Source organism: Aythya ferina, assembly GCF_964211825.1.
Source record: "Aythya ferina genome assembly, chromosome: 1".
Taxonomy (NCBI): domain Eukaryota; kingdom Metazoa; phylum Chordata; class Aves; order Anseriformes; family Anatidae; genus Aythya; species Aythya ferina.
The window spans coordinates 103,306,754-103,331,351 of NC_140296.1; the positions used below are offsets into that span (position 1 = coordinate 103,306,754).

General features: G+C 37.8%; 1 protein-coding gene across 6 annotated transcripts in view; it reads left to right on the top strand.

Annotated features, from left to right (window-relative positions):
* The first annotated feature begins 1,890 nt into the window (after positions 1 to 1,890).
* MAP3K7CL (MAP3K7 C-terminal like) overlaps positions 1,891 to 24,598 on the top strand; it is a 30,779-nt gene continuing 8,071 nt past the window's right edge. The window contains exons 1-6 of one of the 6 annotated variants that reach the window (XM_084538500.1): positions 1,892 to 2,258; positions 4,493 to 4,636; positions 4,857 to 4,917; positions 5,172 to 5,280; positions 14,234 to 14,295; positions 23,783 to 23,898. In XM_084538500.1, the coding sequence (XP_084394626.1) occupies positions 4,900 to 4,917; positions 5,172 to 5,280; positions 14,234 to 14,295; positions 23,783 to 23,898 (305 nt within the window). In that variant the 5' untranslated portion in view covers positions 1,892 to 2,258; positions 4,493 to 4,636; positions 4,857 to 4,899. Of the gene's footprint in view, positions 2,259 to 4,492; positions 4,715 to 4,840; positions 4,918 to 5,171; positions 5,281 to 13,563; positions 13,649 to 14,233; positions 14,296 to 23,782; positions 23,899 to 24,598 lie in introns of those variants that run through there. The other 5 variants (XM_084538501.1, XM_084538498.1, XM_084538503.1 and 2 more) reach the window with 5 other exon arrangements.

A 24,598-nucleotide genomic window follows, 5' to 3' on the forward strand; every position in this document is an offset into this window, starting at 1 on the left:
TGTATAATAATACAGATTTAACTAGAAACACTGATGTGTAAAAAATATATGCACAATGGATACAAATGATTATGAACTCAATTTCTGAATGCATATACTGTTTAAACTCAGTACAACTGAAGTGTCAGCCTGGAAATGTGGAGTGTCAGAGCCATCTGGAAAAAACACTCCTGAACTATTCAGCCATCATTTCTATCCAAGACCCTCGCTGTTATGGCTATTGAAGATTTTGCACGCCTTAAGGTTTTACATCGAGAGCCTTTTTTTAGGCTTTACTGTCATGGCATGTAATGAAGACTCTCATACCATCTAAATACCATCTGTCCACACAAGGGAGAAGAGGATATATGATTTGAGGGAAACCCTGGCTACGTGGAAACAGAAGCAAAATATTTTTTACTAACTTCAGTGGAGCCAGGATTTTCTGTATCTTCAAACAAACACTTTCACCATAGTTGGACCTAGAGTTAGAGATCAACATCAACTGCTGACGGTATTGAGCTGTAGAATGTTATCAGCAATAGTGGCTGTGATTGGAGACAAATCTCTTTCCTTCCCCTTCCAAAGGAGACATACAGGGAGGAACACTCTTTTTTTTTTTTTTTTTCTTTTTTTTTTTTTTTTTTTTTTTTTTTTTTTCTCACAAACACATGAAGAGAAGAGAAAATGCCTGCTTTTGAGTAACTTTTTGGGCCAGAGCCTATAACTTGTTCTGAGTTCACAGTGCAGTTAAAAAGCTGGCCTCACCAGATACCTAGTTAATGGTGTAGCTGTCTGATGCCCTCCCGGGTCATTGCTGGCGGAAAGGCGGTGTGGGTAGAATATCTTTGCAGTTTAGTCATTTGAAAGTATGAAAAAGGTCTTTTGAGGCCACAAGGGCAACTGCTGGGTTCCTGAGATTTGCACTGATTAGACCAATCCTGGGCTGGGGCCAGAAGGTGAGGAAGGGTGAGAAGGTGAGGATGAAAACTTGACTTCAGACAACCTTTACTTGTCAATCTGTCCTGCAACCTTGTGCTATCTTGGCTGAGCCAACAGAAGAATCTAGCAGTGTCCCTGTACAGGAGGTTTAGGGTAGATAAAACTTTTCCATATGGAATTAAAAAAAAATAGATCTTCAAAACATATTTTGAATTATATATATTTAAAAAAAAAAAAAAAAAGATGAACCCCTTTTTCAATCACAGAACAGTAAATATAAAGATACTATGTCTAACCATTTTGTAACTGTTTTCCATTTTTCTCCATTTGTTTTAATGTCTGTGATAGCAGTCAATCAAAATAAAAAAGTCACATATGCAGGACTTGTGCCGGATACAGCTACAGAAAATAAATGTTCAAGCTGAAGAAGTTCTTTTTTTGTGGTAGTTCAAGATTTCTCTATTAATTACTTGCCTGTGGTTTCAAGGCTGAGAAATGCTGTCAGAAATCACACTAGGAAACCTAGTTAGTCAGGAAATCTCTGAGTTCAGTGCAGTCTCTGAATTAGTCAGCTTCAGTTATCACCATCCTCATCAGTTCATCTATAAATACATCTGCTTTCACAGTGTATGCATTCTGAAATTCGCCCATTGCCTCTCCAAAGCGGCCCTGCTATCGCCTGTTATGAGCCGAGCCTCGCTTTACCAAAGCCAGCATGAACCGAGCCTAAAACACCGAGCCCATCCCTTGCTGCTCGCTCTGATAGTTGCTGCTATCATTTGATAGTTCACTTGTAGCCGGTCCAAGTTGGCAATGTCACCCCAAGCTGATTGGAGCCACAGACATTTTTGCTGACTGGAGTCATGCTATCTTTGCCAGTTTGCTGGAATAGACACAGACACTGATTGGGTCATGCTGAAAACATTCCTGTCCTATGAAGCAAGTCTGTTTGTATTTTAGGTTTGCCAGGACTAATGAATTAAAAATCTTGGGCTCGCCACAGTTTGCTGCTTAATAATGCCTGTGACAGAAGGATTTTTTCCACCCTGAAGCATGACAGCATCATAATCCCTCGCCACTGGAAAGGAGAGGAAGGAAAACGGAATTGTGGAGAAAAGCGGAAAAGGGCGATCTTTTGGGACGGCAAAGCCTATGGGAAGTGCAGGTAGCAGCATGTTGCCCTGACAGCTGTCTCAGCTTCTCAGACCTTGTCAGTTTGTTGCTATGCAGCAGGTGCAGCCTTTTCTTTTATTGAAGCTTTACTCCATAAAGGCAACGACAAGCCAAGGCAGTGGCTGGCCCTGGATTATACAAGTGCAGACACTCCACTAAGTGAGGTAAGGCAACAGGTGTGAAAACTGAACTAAATTGATAGAGCTGTAACAACACTTAGATTATCTGAGTTCTGCTACAGGCTTTTTATGAAGCAGGAGCAGCAGCCAGTGCTATAGGCAATTGCCACGATCAAGAGGGCTGCTCATTAAATCTCATTAAATTCCAGGTTGCCCACTCACACTCATCTCTGTCTGCAGAGATCCTGTTCATCATGTGTGGAGGAGGCAGGTGGGATGGGGGGCAGTCAGGCTGTGTTTCCTGCATCACCTTGTTTGCACACAGAATGCTTCCACCCCTCTCTTTTCTGTCTGATTGCTTTTTTGTTTGTTTGTTTGTTTTGTGATGAAGAGCTTGAGGATTCTGCACACAATTGAGTAAAGGTACAAATGTACGATAAGAAACCAGATAGCATGGTAATGACTGTGGATAAAGATGAGATTTCTTTGCTTTTTATTTTTTTTTCCCTTTTATTTATTTATTTATTTATTTATTTATTGGTGAATTATGTGAATTAGAATAAAATGCAAACACTTGTGTTATGATAGAATTCGCCATTACTTACTGAAGAGCTATTGATTTTTGCCCTCACATAGCAGGTAGTTAAGAGAGGTAATTTAAAGATATTGAAGACCACAGAATATGTGACTGGGATAGGACAACAGATTTATTCCTGCCAATGTGCTGTGGCAAATTTAAATCCTCTGGCAGAATACTTTAATTTCTTAGACTATGATATGAATTGTGAAGTATACTGTTATGTGGAAGACCACTTGTGATAGCAGGTATCAGGAGAACTGATGCAGAATAGGGAACAGCCTTGTTTCAAGGATATTCTTATCATTTAAAATCTTTCTCTCTCTCTCTCTCTTTTTTTTTTTTTTCTTCCCCTTTACCTTGTATTGGGAGATACAGAAAGGAAATATGATTAAAGAATTTTGGATTAGTAGTTCTGTTGATTTTTTAAAATAGTGAGATGTCTCAGATGTTTCTCATAAAGTGGGTGTCCAGGGGAAAAATAAGAAATCAATAATGCCAAAAAGGTAAAAGTTATTTAGTCTGATGCAGTGTACTTCAAAATAGAATATTTCGGTCAACTCCAGAAATCTTTTCCTGAGACCAAAAACATACACTGGAGCAGTTATTTGACCTTTATTTGTCTATGCCCAAAAGATATCAGTTCAATTTTTTTGTGTGTGTCTTAAAGATTAGTAATACAGAATAGGGAATAATTCCTGATATCTTTCATGTATCAGTAGAAAGAGAAATTCACAGCTCCAAATCAGATTTATTTAAAGCAATGATTTTAGAATATTTGTTGCTTTTAGCCAAGATTAAGAATATTAAATAATAATTTATTTGATCAGAGTGAATGAATGATTGATAGCAATGCTACAGAGTAACTGTGTCACTCTGTTAGCTAAATACTAAGGCAGACAAAGCAAATAAAAAGAAATGCTGAAATTAATGGGCCAAACGCAAATAGGATACTCTTACCCTGATTGCAAGACAGTGATGCCAGGGAAGAATTTGATTCACTTGTGCATCACCAAGGAAGATTGTAATCCTGTAATATTGTTCTGTTCTATTGACTTTCTGAGACTGCCAAATAATTAAGTGTAAATTGGAATGGGTTGTTGGGATTTCAGTGCAATACAATCGCTACTTCACTGAAAAACTGCACAATTACTGGCTTAGGAAATTGGCTTGTGTTTTCACTTGCTAAATGCCATGTTATCTGGTGATATGTGGTACAACTTTTAGTAATTTGTTTGTATTTTTCTGAAGAATTTGGTTTCTAATTGACCGAAGAGTTTTTATGGTGATTTAAATGCTACTCTCATATTTGTCCACATAGTAGGTATGAGTACAATGCACTCTGGATAGCATAGTCTTCAGTCCTAAAATAATTTCTTTATGGGCAGATCTTTTGCGTGCATGAAGTCCCACTGACTTCATGTTCTCCCCACATGGAGCTAATCAGAAAATTAATATCTGTGAATTTTAGCAGCTTTGTGCTAGGTATGCAAGGGGATTAAGTTTATGTTCAGCTATTTAATAGAGTTCAACCAAAGTTATTCAAAAGGTTAAACACTACGAAATCCGTGTACAACTTTTGAGTGGTCTGAGACGTTTTAATGGTAGCATTACAGATCAGTAGTAATAAAATTTTTTGTTGTTGCTCAACAACTCTTCGGTGCCCTGCTTGAAATGAATTAGCAGTTTTCTTAATGGGCAGGGTCTCATCTCCTTAAAACCACTTTTTGGAGTTGGTGGTCTCAGAAGAAATACCGAGGACTGACTAAGGTCTGGATCCGGGAGGCAACCCATGCAGAAAGACCCCTACACCTGCAGAGAGTTCCACTGAGGAATCACCACCAAGGTTTGGCGAGCCACTAACTTTCTCACCATTGAGTGTGCAACTACCAGGCACCCTTTGATGGGGGAGCATGGGTGGAAGGTAGGAGGATGGGTGGAAGGTAGGAGGATGGGTGCCTCCTCGTTGACACCATGTGGAGTGGTGTGCACGTTTCCAATCACATGGCAGGCTTGGGGTCATGTTACTCTCATCTCCCCACCCCTTCTTCCTTCTTCACCTTCAGAACCAGGCAGCATTGCCACGAGTCAAGGCTTGCTGAAGGGGCAATGGCGGGGAGCAAGCAGGTGAGGAGAGGGGACGCTTCCTTTGCCATCGTTCTTTCTAACCTACAAATAGCAGAAGAAAGGCAGGCTGTGCACTGAATTTCACTTAAATCCTTTTTAAATGGAAAAGTGAAATGGCGCTCCCTTGACTTTCATTCTAAACATTGCTTAGCTAGAATGAGAGAGGCAGCTATGAATGCATGAAAAGCAGTAAAACTCATTTGTTGAATGGTGTTACATGCTCTGTAATAAATATATTGTTTGTATTATTTCAGCTGGAACAAACAAGTAAAAGCATTGGCTCAAGTGCCCACATGATCACCACCGCCAGGGTACCTGCTGATAAGCCAGTACGAATTGCCTTCAGCCTGAATGAAACCCCAGGTACAGTTTAATTTACAGATCAAACCACAAGGAAATAACTGCTTTTAAGTTTTACATGTTTTTACCCATGTTTACAATACCAAATGAAGTCCAGTGTAATGGGTGGATTTTTTTCCTGAGTAATAGCATTTGATCAGTTTTTCTGTTTCCACTAACAATTTCATTAGACTAAAATGACTTGACTGACATTTTAGATCTTAACTTTTTTTTCATGTGGTTTGTGGAATATACAAAAGATTTTCATTAACTATCAAAATTATTTGTATTTAAAGTATGCTTGGTTTGGGGGGAGTTTTGAAACAAAAAAAAAGAAAAAAGACATTTTGTACTGTGGATGAGGCTAGAACAGGAAGAGACTTTCCCTTCAGGTTGGAAAGTGCCACATGTGCCCAGCTTGGTGAGAGGTTTCAGGAAACGGATGCCCCACATGTCATGCTTCGTAAGAAAGTAGCAGAAATTTCATTGATGTTTATCCTGTCAGCAATTGCTGACTGAGCATTAATTTCCCCAAATGTGCCCTGTGTGCACATGGCCCCTTTGGCCTTTGGAATAAATGAATATTATTACTTTATACCTTAAATATTATTAAGATCTAGAGAGCTGTTGGCACACAGTAAAAATCAGAGTGTAATAAAGTAGATAGGAAGCTGTGAAGCATCTTTTAAAAAATTGGCTGAGCTGTTGATAGAGGTGAGTGCCTGGAGTAAGGATTGAGACGTGTTGATGGTGTGAAATATAAGGATCTCTGATAACGATAACTGAAACCCAGTGCTGATGATTGCTTTATTGGACGACATGTGCTGTAGGATAATGTGTGAGGTCTCTTCCTGAGCTTTGTGTAAATAGTCTTAGTTTGGATATCATTTTCTCATTTAAAGATATTTTAGAATATACATAGCTAATAATAATAATAGCTTCTTATTGCATAATATTAATTTGCAGCTACAAGCCTGAAATAGAATCTAATCCATTATGCAAGGAGATTTAAAAACAAACATTTAAGTATATTATTGCACAAAACTTGGAGGTCATAAAGATGAGTGATCCTGAAAGGCTGGGAGAAGGAATATAAAGAAATATATGTGGCTGTCTCGGTGCCCTTTTTACATAAATTATAATAAGCTGGTAATTGCATTTTTATTATAGAAAGTAATAATGAATCATTCTCACCTCTGAGGATATAATAGCATGGTACATTTCTTACAGGAATTATGGCAGAGCTAGGTCTTGAAGAAAGATGTAAAAGAAAGGGAGTGCTCTTATGAATTGTGGAAGAAGAATGTTTATATGAGACAGTGAAAACAAGTCAGGGAAAGCTGAGACCATGGGAAAATCAAAGAGGGTAGAGTGGTTTGTGACAAGAGACGGCAGTAGGAAATAACAAGGTTGTGAATAGCTTGGAAGAAGAAGGACATGAAAGGCAGGAAGCCTAGCTTCCTTAACATTGCATCATATTTTATTTTTTACTTTTCTATCCTGCTAATAATTTCAGCTTCTCTTAACGTTTATAAAAAGAATCTTAGTTGCAGAAAGGTAATCTTTTTCTGTTACATTTTGTTGAACTTTTCCATAGTTCCAGAATTTCTGTTAATAATGATAAAACTGAAATGAAACTGGTAAAGTGAGTACCATATTTTCCCTTGCAGTAGTAAGAGGTCTCAATTGGCATCCTGTTTTACCACATCACATGATTTCTACTCTTGCTTTTAGTGGTAAGCCTGAACGTATAAATGTTATTATATTTAATATATTCAAAGAAGGCAAAGCAAATAAACTTTTATCAGGTTTGCAGATTTCCAGCACACCATAGTTGAATCGAGATAGCATAAATAAGTATATAACATATGCTTTTTTTTGCAGCTCATCTTAAAAAAAAAAAAAAAACAGAAACATCTTTTCCCTCCTTGACAAGCATATTTGCTTTTAATTCAAACAGGAGTTACTTGCTTTTTGTGTGACAGTAAAGCATCAGGTGAGGCTTTTGTACTGCTAGGGTATATCTGAGAAGTCCTTCACCAGGGCTAAGTGGTGAGGAAATCTGCATGACTTAAACTTTTCCTTGAATTTTATCTCATTTGAAAGGCACAGTGATAGGTTTCACTAAGTAATGCTGCATTATCCTTCCGGGGGCTGTGCAACTGCTTACTCGGAGGAACTTGCAGCATAACTAGATATAAAAAGGGGAAATGGAATGTTTCTTCTGGGTGGTGATTATCTCACTGGCTAGGATTGTAACCAAGTGCTGGGTGTGAGAAGCAGTGAAAGGAGAAACTGCTCTTAACTCCTGAGAAGAGATTACTTTGTGTTAACTGACCTACAAGAGAGGAGCAGGCTTATCCTGAGTATACAAGAAATAACTTAATTGTGTTATATTATTTATCAGTCAACACATGATGACTGAAATCCCGGCCAGATTTGTGCAATGTGTTTAATGTGAAAGTAGGCTAACCAGTTCCTTAAAAGTCTCAAGAATAGTGGCTGGCAGGGGTGCTATATAAGATGACAGTTTTATTGTGTATCTCTTATTCCTGTATATATAGATGTCTATTTTGGCTCTTTTACTCAAGTTCACTAAGCTGGCATCAAACATAGGTTTCCTGGGGTGTGTCTGCACACCATATTGCACCAGTTTGACTTAAGGTACTGTTTTAAATTGATGAATCTGAGACATCAGCCTATCTTATATCACTTGGAAACTAATACATGTTAAAGTGAATGTGGTGTGCCAAAATTTAAGTAAGTGTTCCCAAATAGAAAGTTCATTGTAGTTTGTCAACATCAATTTATTTAAACCAATTAAATTCAGTATGTCTTAATTTATATATTTAAACATAATTTACTGAACATATTAAGATAGAATGATTATAACTGGAACTTTATTAAATTTAGAGTACTGGATTTATTTTATGTAATAGATCTAAGTTTTATAGGTAAACATCTCTTCACTTTCTCTTCTAAAAAAAGAGCTTGAATCTGGCTGAAAAGTTCTGCTTGTAACAAGTGGTGATTAGTGACTTGTTTTGAAATTATTTTTAACTTTGTTTGTTTCCTTTGAAATTATTCTACCTCTGGTAGCACCCTCAGGAAAAATCACTGATAACAAAGGCAAAACACACATCTTGTGATGAAACGAACGGACAGCAGAACAATGTAGTATTTCTGCAAGCATAGTAAATGACTTTACTTTTCTTTATGCCTTTGTTTTCCTAGTGTCCATAAAGAATTTTTGCTTTATATAGCTGATCATGCGGGACTGTTTTGCCATGGCTGTTTTTCAATAGCAAGCTTCAAATCCCTACTCCATACTCATTTTCACTGCAATGGCAACAGAGGCTTTCCAGCTGACAAAATATTGATTGAAAACTGATGGAGTTTTCTAAAATATATGGCAAGAAATTATAAGGCTAGTTTCCTAAATCTGCACCCAACCTTCAAATAAGTGGCTTGGTCTTTGGAAATGACAAGAATCATCGCTCACTTACCTCACCCCACTTGCTGCTTCTTATCTAAAGACACGCTGTTAGCTTTTGAAGGGGAAACATGTTGCCACTTTGCCTGTCTGTCCAGAGGCTGGCATAATGGACCCATGTTTGAGGACTTTGGGGCATTTCTGTGTTATAAGTAAGATATTTTTACAGCAGGACAACATGAGAACATCACAGTGCATTCACTTTTTGGTTATGGCTCATGCATGTCTTTGCAGCCCCACATGTTTAATAAATTCTGAGTGCCAGACCTTATTAGGATAGGAAGTACCTACTGTTGTATTTTGGGGAAGTTAGACAGGAACTTAAGTGAGATACCCTAAAAAGGAATAACGGCTGTACATTCCTCGTAGGACACTTTAGGCTTAGGTGAAGGTATACTGAGTAGGAGGGTTTTGCTCTTACCTCCTGTGTTATGGGCTGCTTCTATTTTGGGGAGGTCTACAACTCTTATTATTGAGCAAGCCTTCATAGCCTATTCCTGGGTCAGGCAGTGACCATTCCCCACTATTTTGCGAGTGAGGTAACCGAGGGGTTGCGTAAGGTCGTTTCAGGCAGGGCTGTGAATAGAACCCAGGGAGTTTCATGCAGCAGTGCCAAGTCCCAGTCACTTAGCCACACAGCCTTCCAGGATCAACTCGATCGGTCCATGCTCGTCTGTCAGTAACCAGCGCTGTGGCTTCTGGACCTTGCTGCCCTCCGAGGGCCAAGGCTGGGCCCCCATACACAGCTTCCCGCTGGTGTCCCATGGTCGCTTGCAGTGCTTGCAGTCAAGTTCGAGCAGCTTTCCTGTGCAAGGGCTGATCCACTTACAGGATAACAGCCTACTTATGTTACCAATTTAATTCTTTAATTTAGGAGGAAGAGATCTGAATACACTTGCCCACGCATGTAGAAGAGAAAAATAGTATCTGATTGTATAATTAAAGACTGGATCATAACTCAGTTACTCAAGGAAGCAGAGTTGTGATTGGCATTTCCTAAATTTTGAGTGCTTGATTTAGCAACCTTAATGTGCTTTTAACACATTTAAATTTTTATGTTCTATTTCTATCTTTGCAAAGACTCTAGAGAAACTGTAATTTGTGAGTTTATATTGCAGATAAATCAGATGTTGTTCTTAAAGTATTTATTCATCAACTCTTGCCTGTAGCCCACAGTTCAGCTAAATGGAGTAGACATGTAGGGAAAGACAGGAGTGTTACTCTCCGCTGTACCAGACATTTTGCCAGTCAGACAGTAAAGTGAGAGGGATTTTGATTGTTTATTTGCATCATGGAGGTCTGTGCTATAGGAATCTCTCTCAGTCCAGAACACAATTACGTGAAGATTTCCAGAAAGCGTGATGCATTCTTAACCATGCAATATTAGAATGTATCAGGGGACAGAATGCATCTGGAGATCACTAATAAGTAGTAATATGTCTTTTTTTTTTTTTTTTTTTTTTTTTTTTGTGAAGACAGTGCATCTCAGTATAGTTCATCTTTCTAAATCAGATTGCCTGAGTGAACCTCTGTATCACATGTTATAAGCCCATCATCACGTTTGTATTAATAGGTGCTATCAGCAGAGAGACAAGACCTCAGCTGGACAACAAAGGTTGAGTGACTTAGCCTTGCAAGGCCACACACCTCTGCCCACCACGCCATTTCACCGGGAAGGTGTGTTGGCTGGGCAGCATAGAGACCTTGTTCTTTTGTTATGTTAGCTTTCTTACAGAAATGGTCAGAGAGCTGGCTTTGAAATAGAAGGATGCTTTGTCTCAGCCCAAGAGAAAGGAAAGTAAAAGGAGGAATTAAATTCCCTGGAGATTTTGTCTCTCATGCTCTGCGTTATAATGAGAATTTTCGGCAACAAACACAGAATGTGTGAACCTGATGAACCAAACATGAAAGTCAAACTATTCCATATATGTGAACAGAGTCTTTGGTTAAAAAAATGTCAACTGTATGTGCAACGAGTTCGTCTTTGTAATTGGAGTACAGGTCTTTACCTTTAGTACACTTTTAAATATAGACCTTCAAAATTAGTTTCAGGATCCATGGGCAATCAGGAAGTGCTACTCATTTAGAAATCATGCATCAGGTATTTTCACTTAGACTGATGAAGTGTCTCATCTGACTCCTGCACATCACAGGTTAGTGCTGTTGAGTTTACTGGGATGGCTGTAAAATTCACACACTTTTTTCATTTCACGTGTTTCATTTCAACACGCACATTTTTCATTCTTTCTTGGATTATTTTGACCAGAATCTTGACTCATTTTCAGATACAGCAAATTGCTGTCCATGATCTTTTTTGTCACAAGATATACTCTCAACAACCAGCTTTCATTATAAATCCATTTTCTTTATGAGCAACCAGGAAGGGAGGAGTGAAATTATGACTGCAGGGGCGAGATGCTGTTTGTGTCTGGTGAAGAATCAGCCTAATTATTTTCAGGCTTTTGTGGCACAAAAAAGCCACTGACTTTATTAGAAGGAATATCCTTGATCATATCAATGGTTACTTATAACTAGGCATTCATTAAATGCTAATAATAAACTGAGGAAAGGAGAAAGAGATTTCGTTATTGACTAGTAAAGGAGATATAGAATAGAAAAGAACAAATACACGTAGATAAGGAGGTAGTTATGAATGTGCTTTGATCTTCAGAATATTTTCTTTGACACTTGGGACATTTTCACTGTTTCTGATTTTCAGAGTCATAGATTTTTAAGGCTAGAAGCCAATGTGATTTAGCCTTATCCCCTGTGTAACATTAAGGGCACTAGTGATTCTTTTGCAATAAAGCGCAAGAGTTTCTTTCCTCTTGATTTTCTGCAAACATCCTCATAAGAGTCTTTGGAGGTGAATAATTGCTGTCATTTGCTTTTCCCTTCTGCGAAATCTAAATGTGTTTAATTTTTACCAAGTGCTCTTTGTTGTTATTTTTGTGGTTGTTACTTTGACAACAGTGCAATGTAGACCATCCTGAAGAAATAATTTATTTAACTGAAAGCTTTGGGGAAGGTTTTTTGTTGTTGTTCTCAAAAACAAGCTTGCAGTTAGCTGTGGAGGTTTCCATTAGTTCTTTGTGGGATGAATACTTAAGATGAAAATTTCAAAGGATCCCGAGAGAATTGGGAGCTCAGAAAAATTTCAAGCTACTGAAGACCCCAGCTTATCTGATGTGCTGAACATCATCGAGAGGATGATTTAAACAAGTCTTAAACTAGCATAACTAAAAAAAAACCTAACAGCTGTTCAATAGATGCTAGGGCAGGCCCATTATAAAATGTACTATGGTATGCCATAATGGTTAGGATACCAATATGTTCTATTTTTAGTACCATTGACTCAGTCACTTGAGTTCAGAAAATAAGCAGGGAACATCTGCTTATTGAAAGGATTTCCTCTGTAGTAATTTTTCTCTGTATTCCATCCTTTCAAAAGTATTTCCAAGTTTTTTTTTTCTTGTTCTTTTCTGAGGATAATCCATTTTTCTTCTAATATTCTGAAACTATTTTTTCTTATTAATATCTGATTCAGTGAAAAAGTAGTTATTGGCTGTTTCTTTAAATGCTTCCGGGGTTGCTTCTGCTTCAATTTTCCTTAAGTTAAAATTTTGTCTGAGTTCCGTCCTTAATGCTACTGTACCAATGCCTGTAGTGCAGGAATTGTCAAAACAAATAGCAGCTTAACTGCTGTCCACTGCTCTGGTCCAATATCTCTGTCAGAATATTTAACAGCTATTCAGCCAAATATTTGTAGAGCAGCTGTACCCCTAGTCTGACTGAGTCCTGTTCTGTCCTTCCTTTTAGTCCTGCTCTATGATTCATCTTTCTTCTTTTAGAATATTAGTCTATTTTTAAATATTGTACAAGAAAGCAACTGCAAATTAAAGGTAAACACTTGCATGTCAATGAGATAGAACTCTACAATTAAAGCAATTTAAATATTTTCCAGAATAGGCATGTACAGGACATGGTGTACAAAATGAAGTTAAGTGGTGGGGTATGACATCGTGTGCAAGACCCCTACCCCATAAAAATATACCCCTTCGCTGTTTTCTACAGAAGTTCAAAAACTTTTACTTTTGCCTTCTTTATCATGGTATTTTTTCCCCTCTCTGGGCATCCCTTCCCAGTGGTGTACAGCTCTGCCTGTGCTAGATAAAGCAAAGTTCAAACTGTTATCCAGTATGTTTGTTCTTTGTAGGATAAAGGGGTTAGTTTACTTGTTTGCCCTAACCTACTTTGCTGTATGTCAGGATAAAGAGATAACAAATGCTTGTCAAATAATTTAAATCCTAGCCTGTACTCTTTAAGAACGTACAGAATCCTGCTTTGACACGTGGTTCTTTTAATCCTGTTTGGGTTTTGTTGTAGCGTACAGGTCAGCCAGCATAGAGCAGTTTGCTAGATCTGACCTATGGTAGCAATTTTCTCCTGTGAGAGCCATCCTTGTTTAATTTTGACACATTACAAATAACTCTGTAAGCTAGCTAATAGTAACCTTCTCTTCACCTCCCGTAACCTGTAGTAAGATACATAAACAGTCATCACAATCCAATGCAAAACTGATAGTGTGAAAGTCACTGAGAAAGAAATATTGCAGTGGCTAGCTGTGACGCTACTATGATTCATATTTCTGATCTCAGTCCAGCTACTAGTGGGCAGGTGTCCACACCACAACACTGACGCAACTGGCACACTCTGTCCCACCTTTGCTGAAAGCCTGTACTAAAAATAAAGAAATAAATGAAAACACAGTTTGGCTTGTTGTCATGAATGAACTAACTCTAGTACAGAAGGAGTGTTATCTACAGGTTAGAGTAAAGGCATTCCCTTGTAGTATGGAGAAGTTTGTGGTGCTTTGCTGCTCTAATCATGTCTATGTAGGTAATGGTCTTCCAATTACAGGGTTGCCAGTCTGGTTTGCATGTTCTTGTGGTTGCCTTTGGATAGTGGGAGGAAAGATTTCTATTATTGTTGTTTTATCCCTGGTAAGTCGTTGTACTGTGATGTGTAAGATATCTTTCCCTTTCATTCCAGTCATGAACTCCTTTTATAGTAAGGATGCTGTCTGTGGAGGGTTCTTTGTTTTGCACTGTAATGGATATCTCAGGGAGAAAGATTGCTTGAATTTATTGTTCTGTATTAAATAAACATGTATTAAATACATGTGGTGTAATACACCACATGTATTAACTTCTGTAACTGCTTTTGTTTTGTTTCTTAATCACTGCAATAATAATAAAAACAATTTCTGCTTTCCCAGCACCTAAACATTTTATTTCCCACCCATTTTTATTTACAATGAGTCTGTTAAGATATCTCAGGTGTAGAAAGATAAGCCTATATGGAAGTGTTTGCCTAATCCTGGTATTATTGTGAGTATATTCAATTTAGAGCTACATTGAACAGATCATTTGAAATGCTCTTTTAGGGTAGATACTGGCTTTTAATGTAATGTGTACCTTTTAGATGATGATGCACCTGAAAACTCCTTCCCTTTGGCATTTCCAGAACTAGATCAGCAGCTGCAGGTAATTTTATTTTATTTTATTTTTTGGACTGCAGTTCTACTTCATATTGACTAGATTTGTTTTGTTAAAAGGCTTTGGATGTTACACTAAGATGAAAGTTTTCAGTGGTGCTTCTCTAACCTATTAATGTTTAATAAGGCTGTGCAAATTTCTATAGCAGAAAACATTGTCTTTTTAAGATCTGCGGAAAAAGTGATTTGATGTTTTTAATCCAATTGCAAGGAAACTACTATTTGAATAATCTCACCTACTCTTATTTTTTTTACAATTCCTTTGCAAAACACAGTATGTACTACTGCACTGCAGTGAAGGGAGTTCTTGTGGTTTTGATGGGAGCAGGAATGAGCCAGGTATTACACTCTTACGCCTACAGGCTGTGCTAAGGTTGGTATGATCAGCTCTCTCTGAAGCATCCCAAGAGAATGCAAAGGTACGCAGTGCCATCCTATCTCTAATCTCGGGTAACAAAGGCTGGTCATCAAGACTGGCTTCTCAAAATTACTCTAGTTCATGCTGCACAGCTGGCAACCCTAGCGTGCTGCCCTAGCAGAGGCCTGCAGACAGTACTGGAGAATGGAGGTGAAGCCTTTTGTGACCACTCTGACTTGTGATGGCAGTGTAGCACAGCAGAGCCCTGATACGCTGGGTGATCCAGCGGCAAGTTGATGGCAAGTCCATGGTTGTCCAGGCACAGAGCCAGTTCTGTATCCAGGGATTATTTCCCTTTCCTCTGTGGCGGTTCTGGAGTGTTTGTTGGCCTTTGTAAGCTACTTCAGATCATCTGTTTCCCAGGAGCATTTAGACTTCCTCTGATATTTCAATATGAAGGCAGTTGTTTCCTGAGTGTAAACTGAGAAAGGCATTAGCGGCCGTGGTGTCCAATGATGTCATCCTTCCTGTCCCCATCAGCGAGTGAGACAGCTCTGGAGGGCTGCTGACTTAATGGGCTTCACTTTCTCTCCTGCTGTTCTCATCAAAAGGATGGCTGAGGAGGGAATGGAGGATGGCAGAGACTCCACTTGCTCTGTCCCTGTAATCCTGAGAACAGAGGCAGGATCCATAGGCATAGCTAGGAAGGATTAAAGCAATTAATAGCAACTTAAGATCAGGGCTGAAAAGAGCAGGGCAATATGCTGGCCTGTTTATTCCACTGCTCTTCCAGTGCAGCAGATAGGACTGATGTTTTCTTCCCTCAGAAGGATTCCATTTGAGAAAAGCAATATTGTTTTGTGGCAGAAGCACTGAAGTGAATGAATGTCAGTAACCTGCTGTCTTTTACCAACTCTGTCAGTGACACACTGTGATCTGGGAGAAGTTGCCTCATCCCTCTGTTGATCTGTAAAATGAGGTTAATATTTTTTACCTTCCTTTTTAAAGAGCATTGAGACCAGTGAGTAAAGACTGTTCTAAAAGAGCGAAGTATGATTATCATTACTGTTGGTGCATAAAAACAAGATTGCTAGTGTTAGATGTAGGTACTTTACAGGCCGGGTGATGATTTTTTGTTAAGACTTATGACCCATTTCTGGAACATATAATGTGCTCTAAGCTTGTAATTTTGTGATAGATTGAAATTGCTCCTCTGGAAGCATTCAAATCTGTTGGATAAATAATAGGCCTTCAGTAAAAGTTTTCTAAGTAAGCACTAGAGCAGCTGCACAAAGTACACCCTCTTGGCCTGTTAAGTACCTAACATTTACTTTTTTTTCAAGAGAACCTTCCTTTACTTTTATCATCTCAGGATGACAACAAATTCAAAGAAGCAATCAAAGGCTTTGATTCAGGTAATGCTCTTCTTATTATCCTTCCAAAACTTCTTGGTGATATTGAGGTAGTTCAAAGGATAACTTATGTGGATTATCTGACTCAAGCTCTTGAAAGTATAAAGTCAGTGGTGCTGCTTCATCCTTTAGCTTTTCAAGCTCACGTGCATATTTATATTTAGACGTCTTTATGCTCAACTAGGGACAGTTAAGTCAGCATGGGGCTCTCAGCTTGTGTAGAGGTAACAGTGCATTTAGCTGTAACAAGGAATACTTGAATTTCCTTGCTTTCATCAATCTGGATCATGGCTTAAAGTTATACACATTTAATGTAACTATATTGTGTTTAAACTGCTTTAAAGCTTTGAACTAATTGTAACTCTAATAAAGTTATAATTTAACTAGTTACAATTTCTTATTAATTACAATTTTAAATTACTGTAATCCAAATTAGTAAGGGTGTGTTGGCCCTGTATGGTATGTGGTTGCAATTTATGTTAATGTATCCATACCGGCTTTGAAACAAGTAGCTCCCATATTTCAGAAGCAAGCTACAACAACATGGATTTCACCAGGACCTGCAGAAGTATTGAATGGTGGTGCTCCTTGTCATTCCATCCAAGCTTTTCTGTATCCCAGAGTTAGCTAGTATAAAGCAGCATGAGGTGTCATGTAAGCAAACCCTCTAATCAACTGCGGCATAGCAGCCTGAAATACTTGAATTTGTAAGAATGGTGGTAAATATTTCCATAATAAAAACATCACATCTACAGCCAGCCACAAGATTTTCATCCCCATGACATAAATACAGTCAAAAGCATCAGTGTTTTATTTAAAGAAACAAACTAAAAATGCAAGGTAGATGTCTAAAGAGTCACTTAAAAGAAACCAAATCAGGTAACAACTAACTTTTTACATTTGAAAAATAGCAAGATTTTGAAACCTGTAAAAGAAGAGCCGAAGTTAGCTGATCTTCAGGTTGGATTTTGAAAGCAGTTTGAAAGATATGTACGTTCACTAAGCCACTTGGAGAATCAGTGCCTTAGTATTTTATGCATGCAGGCAGCAGACCACAGCCTGAGTACCAAGCAATTTGCACCTCTGTTTTGGGCTTCAAGCCCTTGTCCTTCTATGTTAGGCCCTGGCAGACAACTTGGCTGTTTGAGCAGAATTACCTTGTGTTCCCAGTTTTCCTCCCACAATCCTACCATACCTCCTCTCTGGGCACTGGTGTCCGATGGCAAGGCAAAGTTCAGTGCAGCCGCCCCCTGGCAGGGTTATAGAGCCTGCTGTCCAAGCACCAGTGCCAGCTTTGCAGAGGTAGAGGTAGGATTGGCTGGAGAAAAGGTATTTCTAGGAGGCTAACTGCAAATACTTAATGCTCTATAAGCACTCTTACTAGAGGACAAACCTAGCTGAAAGTCAGAGCTGCTTTCTGAAGAATAACAGTGATCTGCCTAGTGTTCCTAGGTACGTTCAGACCAAAAATGTTGTCTTGTCCAACTACCTTTTTGAGTGTTACATTTTCCACTAATAGGAAAAAGTTCCATGGAGTAATTTGTAAGAAAAATCTTTAACATGAAAGTTTTGTTCTTGTTTTTTTTTTAAGCCTTAAAAAAAGTATTGTGTATGTACTGTATAGACACCTACCTTTCCTTTATAGTTTGTTTCTTTAAATAAGATACTGATGCTTTTGAATGTATTTATGGCATGATCAACCAGACACAAAAGCCCTGTCAATGAAAACAGAGGAGTTCAATCTACATACAGAAAAAGTCTGGTCTCTTTTCAACCTTTATTACTTATATATAAAATACATAAAATAAATAAAACGAGGTTGCTGAGATGCTCAAATGAAACAAAGCTTGTATTAATAAGTTCTTAATTTTTGTTTCTTTTATTTGCAGTATTGCAATTTATTATATTTCCACTGAAGAGCAACAGTTTGCCTATGTGGGCTTCAGTGTCATGTTCGCCCCCATGCTTATGCAAGCAATGTAGTGGTAGTGAAGTGAGGATAGGCTCCTACATTTGTCAGTTTGCCATTGGGAAAAGCTAACCTTTACCTAGTGTCAAAGTTGGACCAGGCCTTGGAAGGTGCTTCCTTGATTAGCTGCATAGTGGTGGTGGCCTCTGACAGGCATTCTGCTAGTAGTTATTGTCTATATTTAGATACATACATCAGCATCTAAGACCTTGTTGTTTAAGTCACTGAATATAGATGAAGGTGCCTAGCGTTAAGTACCCCCATCTAAGCCCTGTATGCCATCTGTCCTGCTCCAACATTTCCTGTGATTTGCTCAGTTCTCCAAGAAAGTCTTTACCCCAGCTAGGAGTATGGGATAGGAAAGAACATGTCACGTACAGGCACACAGGGTGCTCTGTAATTCTTTATCCTCTTTTCATGAAATCATGAGCTTGAGAGAGGCATTTATATTGTGTTTTATATTATGAATCTCCTGACATTGATGGAGTTGGATGACTGTAAAATTGATGCAGCGACTCCAACCGTTTATAATAGCTTGTTAAGTCAAGGGAAGTTTTTCATGCTTTAGTGGGAAACGTCTATACAAAAGAAACAATGAAAATATTACAAAAGGGACAGTTTTTATGTGACACAGGCATTTAGCAGAAGCTTCATTTACTCTGCAACTTGAACAGTGCAACTATTGCTTCTGGTGACTGACAAGACCGTTGGTAGACACATACAAATTATTTTACAAAGTTAAAAAAAATATCCAATGTTGTTAAAAAGTATGGTCAGTATTAAATTTCAGGAGATTTCCTAGAGTACCTTGGTACTCTATAATTAGATTTGACTGCCTATGAACTTGCTAAGTCTCCCGTAATGCTGCTGTGATAACTACGATCTTAGATTATGTAAGACAGATATTGACAAAGTCAGGCATCATACTGAAGTGGGAAAAGGATGGAAAATCTCTCAGGCAAGGAGAGTAAAACTCTCAGCAATGTGCAGCTATCACTTTTGCTTGGTATAATGTGGTTCCTTCCATCATGGAAGAGTGTACAGGCCATGTAATGAGCATGGACCACATGGAAAACAGTGTCAGTGGAGTTTCTGTTTTTCCAGAATGTTTTAGCTGGGTTTGGTTTACCAAATCCACAAAAAGTGGTCAACTATTCTACACATGCGCTAGAGATTGTCTTCTAGATGAGTCCATGTGCTCAGCTAGCAAAAATGCAGGGCACATTTTTTTTCTTTAAACTTTGAACTTTTCAGAAACAGGTTTTGATGTTTTTTTTGTTTTTTTTTTTGTTTTTTTTTTTTTTTCCAAAGTGCCTAGAACCAAAAAGTAAAAGCAAACAAAAATAAATAAACTCTTCAAAAGTTTTTTCAGCGCTGGGGTGACACTATTGACTACACAAAAGTTACTGTTGGCTGTGAATTTCTGTGGATGTGGAATGCTAATATTCATATGGCATGGCAAAATATACTTTGTCAAGTGAGTAAAGCAAGAAAAAAAAAAAAACAGTAAAATGAAAATTGTCTTTTTGTGATCCCCAGCAAAGACTGTAGTTAGAACAGCTCCTTCAACCTGTCCTAAACAAGCAGAAATCTCTTTCTACATGAACAAGCTCTTTCTTCATGAACTGCCTCTGCATACCATCTTTCAACATCTTTCATATCTGGATTTGAAATTAAAATCTAAATAGACAGTGCAGATGTCCTGTACAGATGTACATACATACGTGAAGTAACAGAATAGCCTATAACAGGATCTCTTAGTGTATACTTGCTGGAGTCTGTAGAAAGCTTGTCAAGGTCACAGTGAGTTGTTTCACAAAATACTAGGAAAATACTAGGACCTTGTTGAAAGCTAGGGATAGCAGGATAGACACTAGGTTCATTGAAAGCTATGGCTTTTATATTAGACTTGTGAACAGGATCAGAGATGCTGCGTGCGCATTTTTTTTGCCAGTGGAGGAAAATGAGGGTGGATGACACTGAAGCCTGAAATAAGCAGGATTAAAAGTAGCAACTGCTACCATTAAATATATCTTTCTTTGGCAGGGTCTTTTTTTGCTTATATAGCAGGTATGCTTTTATATATATTAATCACAGATGGACAAGATACTTCATGAAGTAACCAGCTCAGGCTGTACAAAGGAGAAATTATAGTATGGCTTCGGATTCTGAATGAAAGAAAATACATACTGTAAACTGAACTTTATTAAGGCCTATTGTGATTTGTCACCTATGGAAACTAGTGAACTCTTACCGAAAAAGAGCACATAGACTTCATGGATGTGCTTTCTACTGGGAATTGCAGTGCCTCTCTGCTGCAGGCGAGTTACCAGAAGACTGCTGTAAGGGTAGTGACTGAAATGGTTCATGTGGCTTCTCACAGGTGTCCAAAAAAAGGCCTGCCAGGTGGAACGGGCAGCAAAGGAAGACTGCTGGGATAAAATAAGAAAAGGAAGCTTAATTTGGGAGGGATTAGAAGAATGCAGCTTGGCTGCTTGAGGGCCCTCTATAAGTACATCACAGGGGAAAAGCAGCCCAGATAGGCTGCCAACATTTGAATGAAAGCTAGTGCTGGCATGATAAAAAAAAAAAATAAAAAAATATGTAAACTCCCACAAAACTGAATTGGAAAGGACATAAATAAATAAATAAATAAATAAATGATCTAATCCTTTGTGGGGCTCTGGGCCAGTCTTCTACCTGGGGCAGGGGACTTCAGTATTTCTAAGAACATGACAAGCCCGTGGATTACAGAATTTGCTCCTGATATCAGGGAGCTGGATTCACTGATTTTGTAGGCTCTTCCCAGTCCAGTTTAGATGAGTATGGGCTAGTCCAGTAACTACTACTGTGCTGTTACTGTTTTCTGTGGCAGTGTGTCAACACTGTAAATATCTGCTAATTTGGAGTTACTGAAGTACAAGTAAGCTTTGCCTCCTTCTGCATTTTTTTTTCAGGAGTTTGCCCTGCCATCTTCTGAAAATGCTTCTCTTGATGGGAACAGACACATTATTAATTCTCTGTACTCTTGCTTATGTCAAAAAAATATGCTTTTAGACATGGCTAAAATAATTTCCACATGCTTATGAGTTGGCTTACATTTTCTGGTGCAGAGCAAAAAAATGGCTAGACTGTTGGACCTCCCCATGTCTCCTGTGATTATAGTAGAGCTGTTTGTTAAATAATGAATGCATAAGCCTGTGTTTCATGTACTACTGGCCAGAAATTACTCATACAAACTCTTGGCACTATCTCCAAAACCATTCTTAGAAATGTCAGTTTTACAAAGTGCAAACCAAAATATCCAGATGACAAAAACATAATCAAATGTACATTTTTACAGTAATTTTTATGTTCTGGCTTAACTTTTATGCATTAAATAGGTAGCTTTTCACAATTAAAAAAGTTTTTGATTTAGTGCTTAATAGCATCCATCAAGATTGAAATAGAACAGTATAAGTGGAATACTAATAAACTGATGGTTTATTTTGTTGTCAGTTTATTTTGAGTGATAAAATATCAATATAAGAAAAAATGATGCTGAAGAGAAAACAATGGTAGGAAGGGGTTTGAAAGTCAGCAACTGGTTCTAAGTGGGAATTAGATACTGAGTCTCAGCATGACTAGATAATTTTTAGCTCTCTAAATATATCTTTTGAGTGGGAAGCTGGAATATAGAAGCTGAATGCTGCTTTAATTTTTAAACTGGTTTCAACCAGCTAGATTTGCGGAAACTAAGTTGGAAGCAAAAGCAAGTTTTTTTTATAGAAATATCAGTGTTTGGGGACTTTCCCCCTGGGAACTGTTTAAAATTGTTTTATTATGATGCATTTGTTGTTTGCTGATCTCTGGTAGATACCAGAGATGCTACTTTGGCTCACCCTTGCATTCTTGGATTAGAGCACTGAGACTTCTATATTCTGTCTTGTTAAATTTGTGCTTATTATTTAGGTGACTATATGAATGGTGCTATTGCTCATCCACATCGAAATGCAATTAAAAGCCCAGATTCATCAAGTAATGGACTGCACTTTCCCTGGGGTCCCAAATTCTCTGAGCTCAGAACTGTGTCATGAAACAATTCTGCTACAGCATTTTTTACATTTTTAACATGGAAAAGGAGTATCCGTTTTAAAATTTCAATGAGGAACTGCATACCATCTACAAATACTTGCAGAGGTCCATACATTAGTCACATCTATGTGCTAGTGTACATCTGAAGCCAGCTTACCCTGCCCCTAGGATAAAAACATTTTTAATCTTTGTCTGTGAATATGCTAGATAAAATCTAAATTTCCAGTGCAGCTAAAACAAAAGATTAGAAGATCATAAATAGGAAATGTCTGAAGACTTGTGCTTTTATTTTTCTAACAATGCAATCGAAGGAATATTATGCTACAAATAAGAGTCAAAGTAGGAAAACAAGCAATAAAAATCTACTTACATTGTGAAAAGCAATTGTATTTCTTTAACTGGACAGTAAAGGAACTATTTTAAGTGCTTCCTTTTGCTTCAAACAGGTGGCTGAAGCATGCTATTTGGAGTTCATTTACAGTCAATTGATTCATGGCTAATAACTTAAAAATACTACACTTCCTGTAAGTGTTATGGTCAAAATGTGACAGTCAAGCCTGAGGCCCAAATTAAGTTGTATACTTTTTAAGGAAGAAAAAGCATTGACATTTAACCACACTGTATTTTCAAGATTTTAGTTGAAAATCATATGAGGAGTCCCAGGTTAGAGTGGTTTTATTTGCCATACTTATTAACTCCAGTGTGCAGTGGGGAAAAAGAAAAAAAAAAAGTATAATAATGTAGGTATTCAGGTTAGGAGGCTTTTACAATCACTGTGTCTTTTTAATCTGTATTTCTTCTTTATTTTTTCTTTTTAAATGCTGTTACCTTCTACTCTCAATCTCACATGCACCTCTCATGGAAATTCAAAACATTTTGCAAATATAACTGGTATTACTCTCATAACATTTCTACCAAGTATATCCCCTTCTTCTACATGAAGTAGTGATGCAGAGAAACTGGATGCAATCTTGAGCAAACTACTTAGAGACTGAAGCATTGCTGGGTTACAAAACACTGTGAAATCTTGGCTTCACCAGAGTGAGCAGTGAAACTCCTATGGAGTCCAGCATAATCAGACCTGGTGTCTCAATTCATGGTCCTGTCCATTTTAGTGATAAGCTGGAGGAAGCCTTGAATCTGTGAAAGAGTATTTAGTCAATAGCTTTCCATATATTTTCTCCTAAAGTTGCAGAATGGGAGAACACTCAAATTACCCTTCTGTTCAGTGCTGTAGTCTCGGCAGTGAAAACATGCTCATGTATTTTGCAGGTATGAACAATGTGTCGACTTTAGCATTCCTATATCTCTATAGCTGAAAAAAGGGGAGGTAAGGGAGAAATCTTTCTTTGAACAATCTTTAGTGATACTTTGCAAAGTTGTAAAGGAAAGTTCTGAAAATCATAAGAAGATTTGAAGGCTTATGCATGTTCTTATGCAGAAAAGTGTTTTTTTCCCTTCTGTGAAAGGCTATCACTAGGGGTATTTTAAACACTGCAGCTAGGGCCAAAAACTTTTTCTCAAAGTACTCTCACAGGGATGAAAATAAGGGTTGTATCTTCCAAAATAAAAAAAAAAAACTATGTGTTTATTTTGAATATTTAATTCAAAAGCAGTATACATATATATGTTGGTTTTTTTTTTTCTTCCTCTGTTCATAAAGCCTCTGCCTCCTTGTCATGACTCTACAGAATCTATGCAGGTGTACAAACAGCACTGCAAAATAGCAGAAGAGTACCATGAGGTGAAGAAAGAAATTGCTTTACTGGAAGAAAGAAAGTGAGTAACTTCCACAAAGTATTTACTGCTGTACATTCTCCTTGTAAAATCCTGTTCTAAGCATGCAGGTTTTAGATAATATTTTGTGACCTTATTCCTCTGCCCAGCAGTCACTGTACAGCACAACAGTTAGGGCCTTGGTCCTTAGGATCAACTGGGAACACAGAGGACACAGAGCTGTCATAGCTCTGGGCCCTCAGTTTTACAGATGTCTCTTAAAACCTTCACTGACAGTATTAGGACTCTTTATCACATAACAGTATGGTTCATCTGGTACAAGTCCCCTTTAGAGTTTTAGGGATTTTTTTTTTTCAGTGTAACTTTATATATTTTATTGAAAAGCTTAATGAATCCTCAGTTTGGTGTAGGTAACTTGACAATATTAGTAAACTTTTTCTATGCATCATTGTTATGTACACTCACATTTTAGTTGTTCATATCCAAAGTGCCTAAGCTGGACATAGGCTTTTATATATATATATATATATATATAATATATATATATATATTTTTTTTTTTTTAATTTTTATCTATTATCTATATTCACATCCCTGTCATTTTCACATGACTATTTAATGGCAAAGTGCTTTCTGTGATTATTTCCACAAGAAACCTGACAAAGGAATTTTGAGAGAGGAAAGAAGGTGAGCAGTGAAAGCTTCTACCAGACAACCAACCCCAAGCAATAACAGTTACTGCT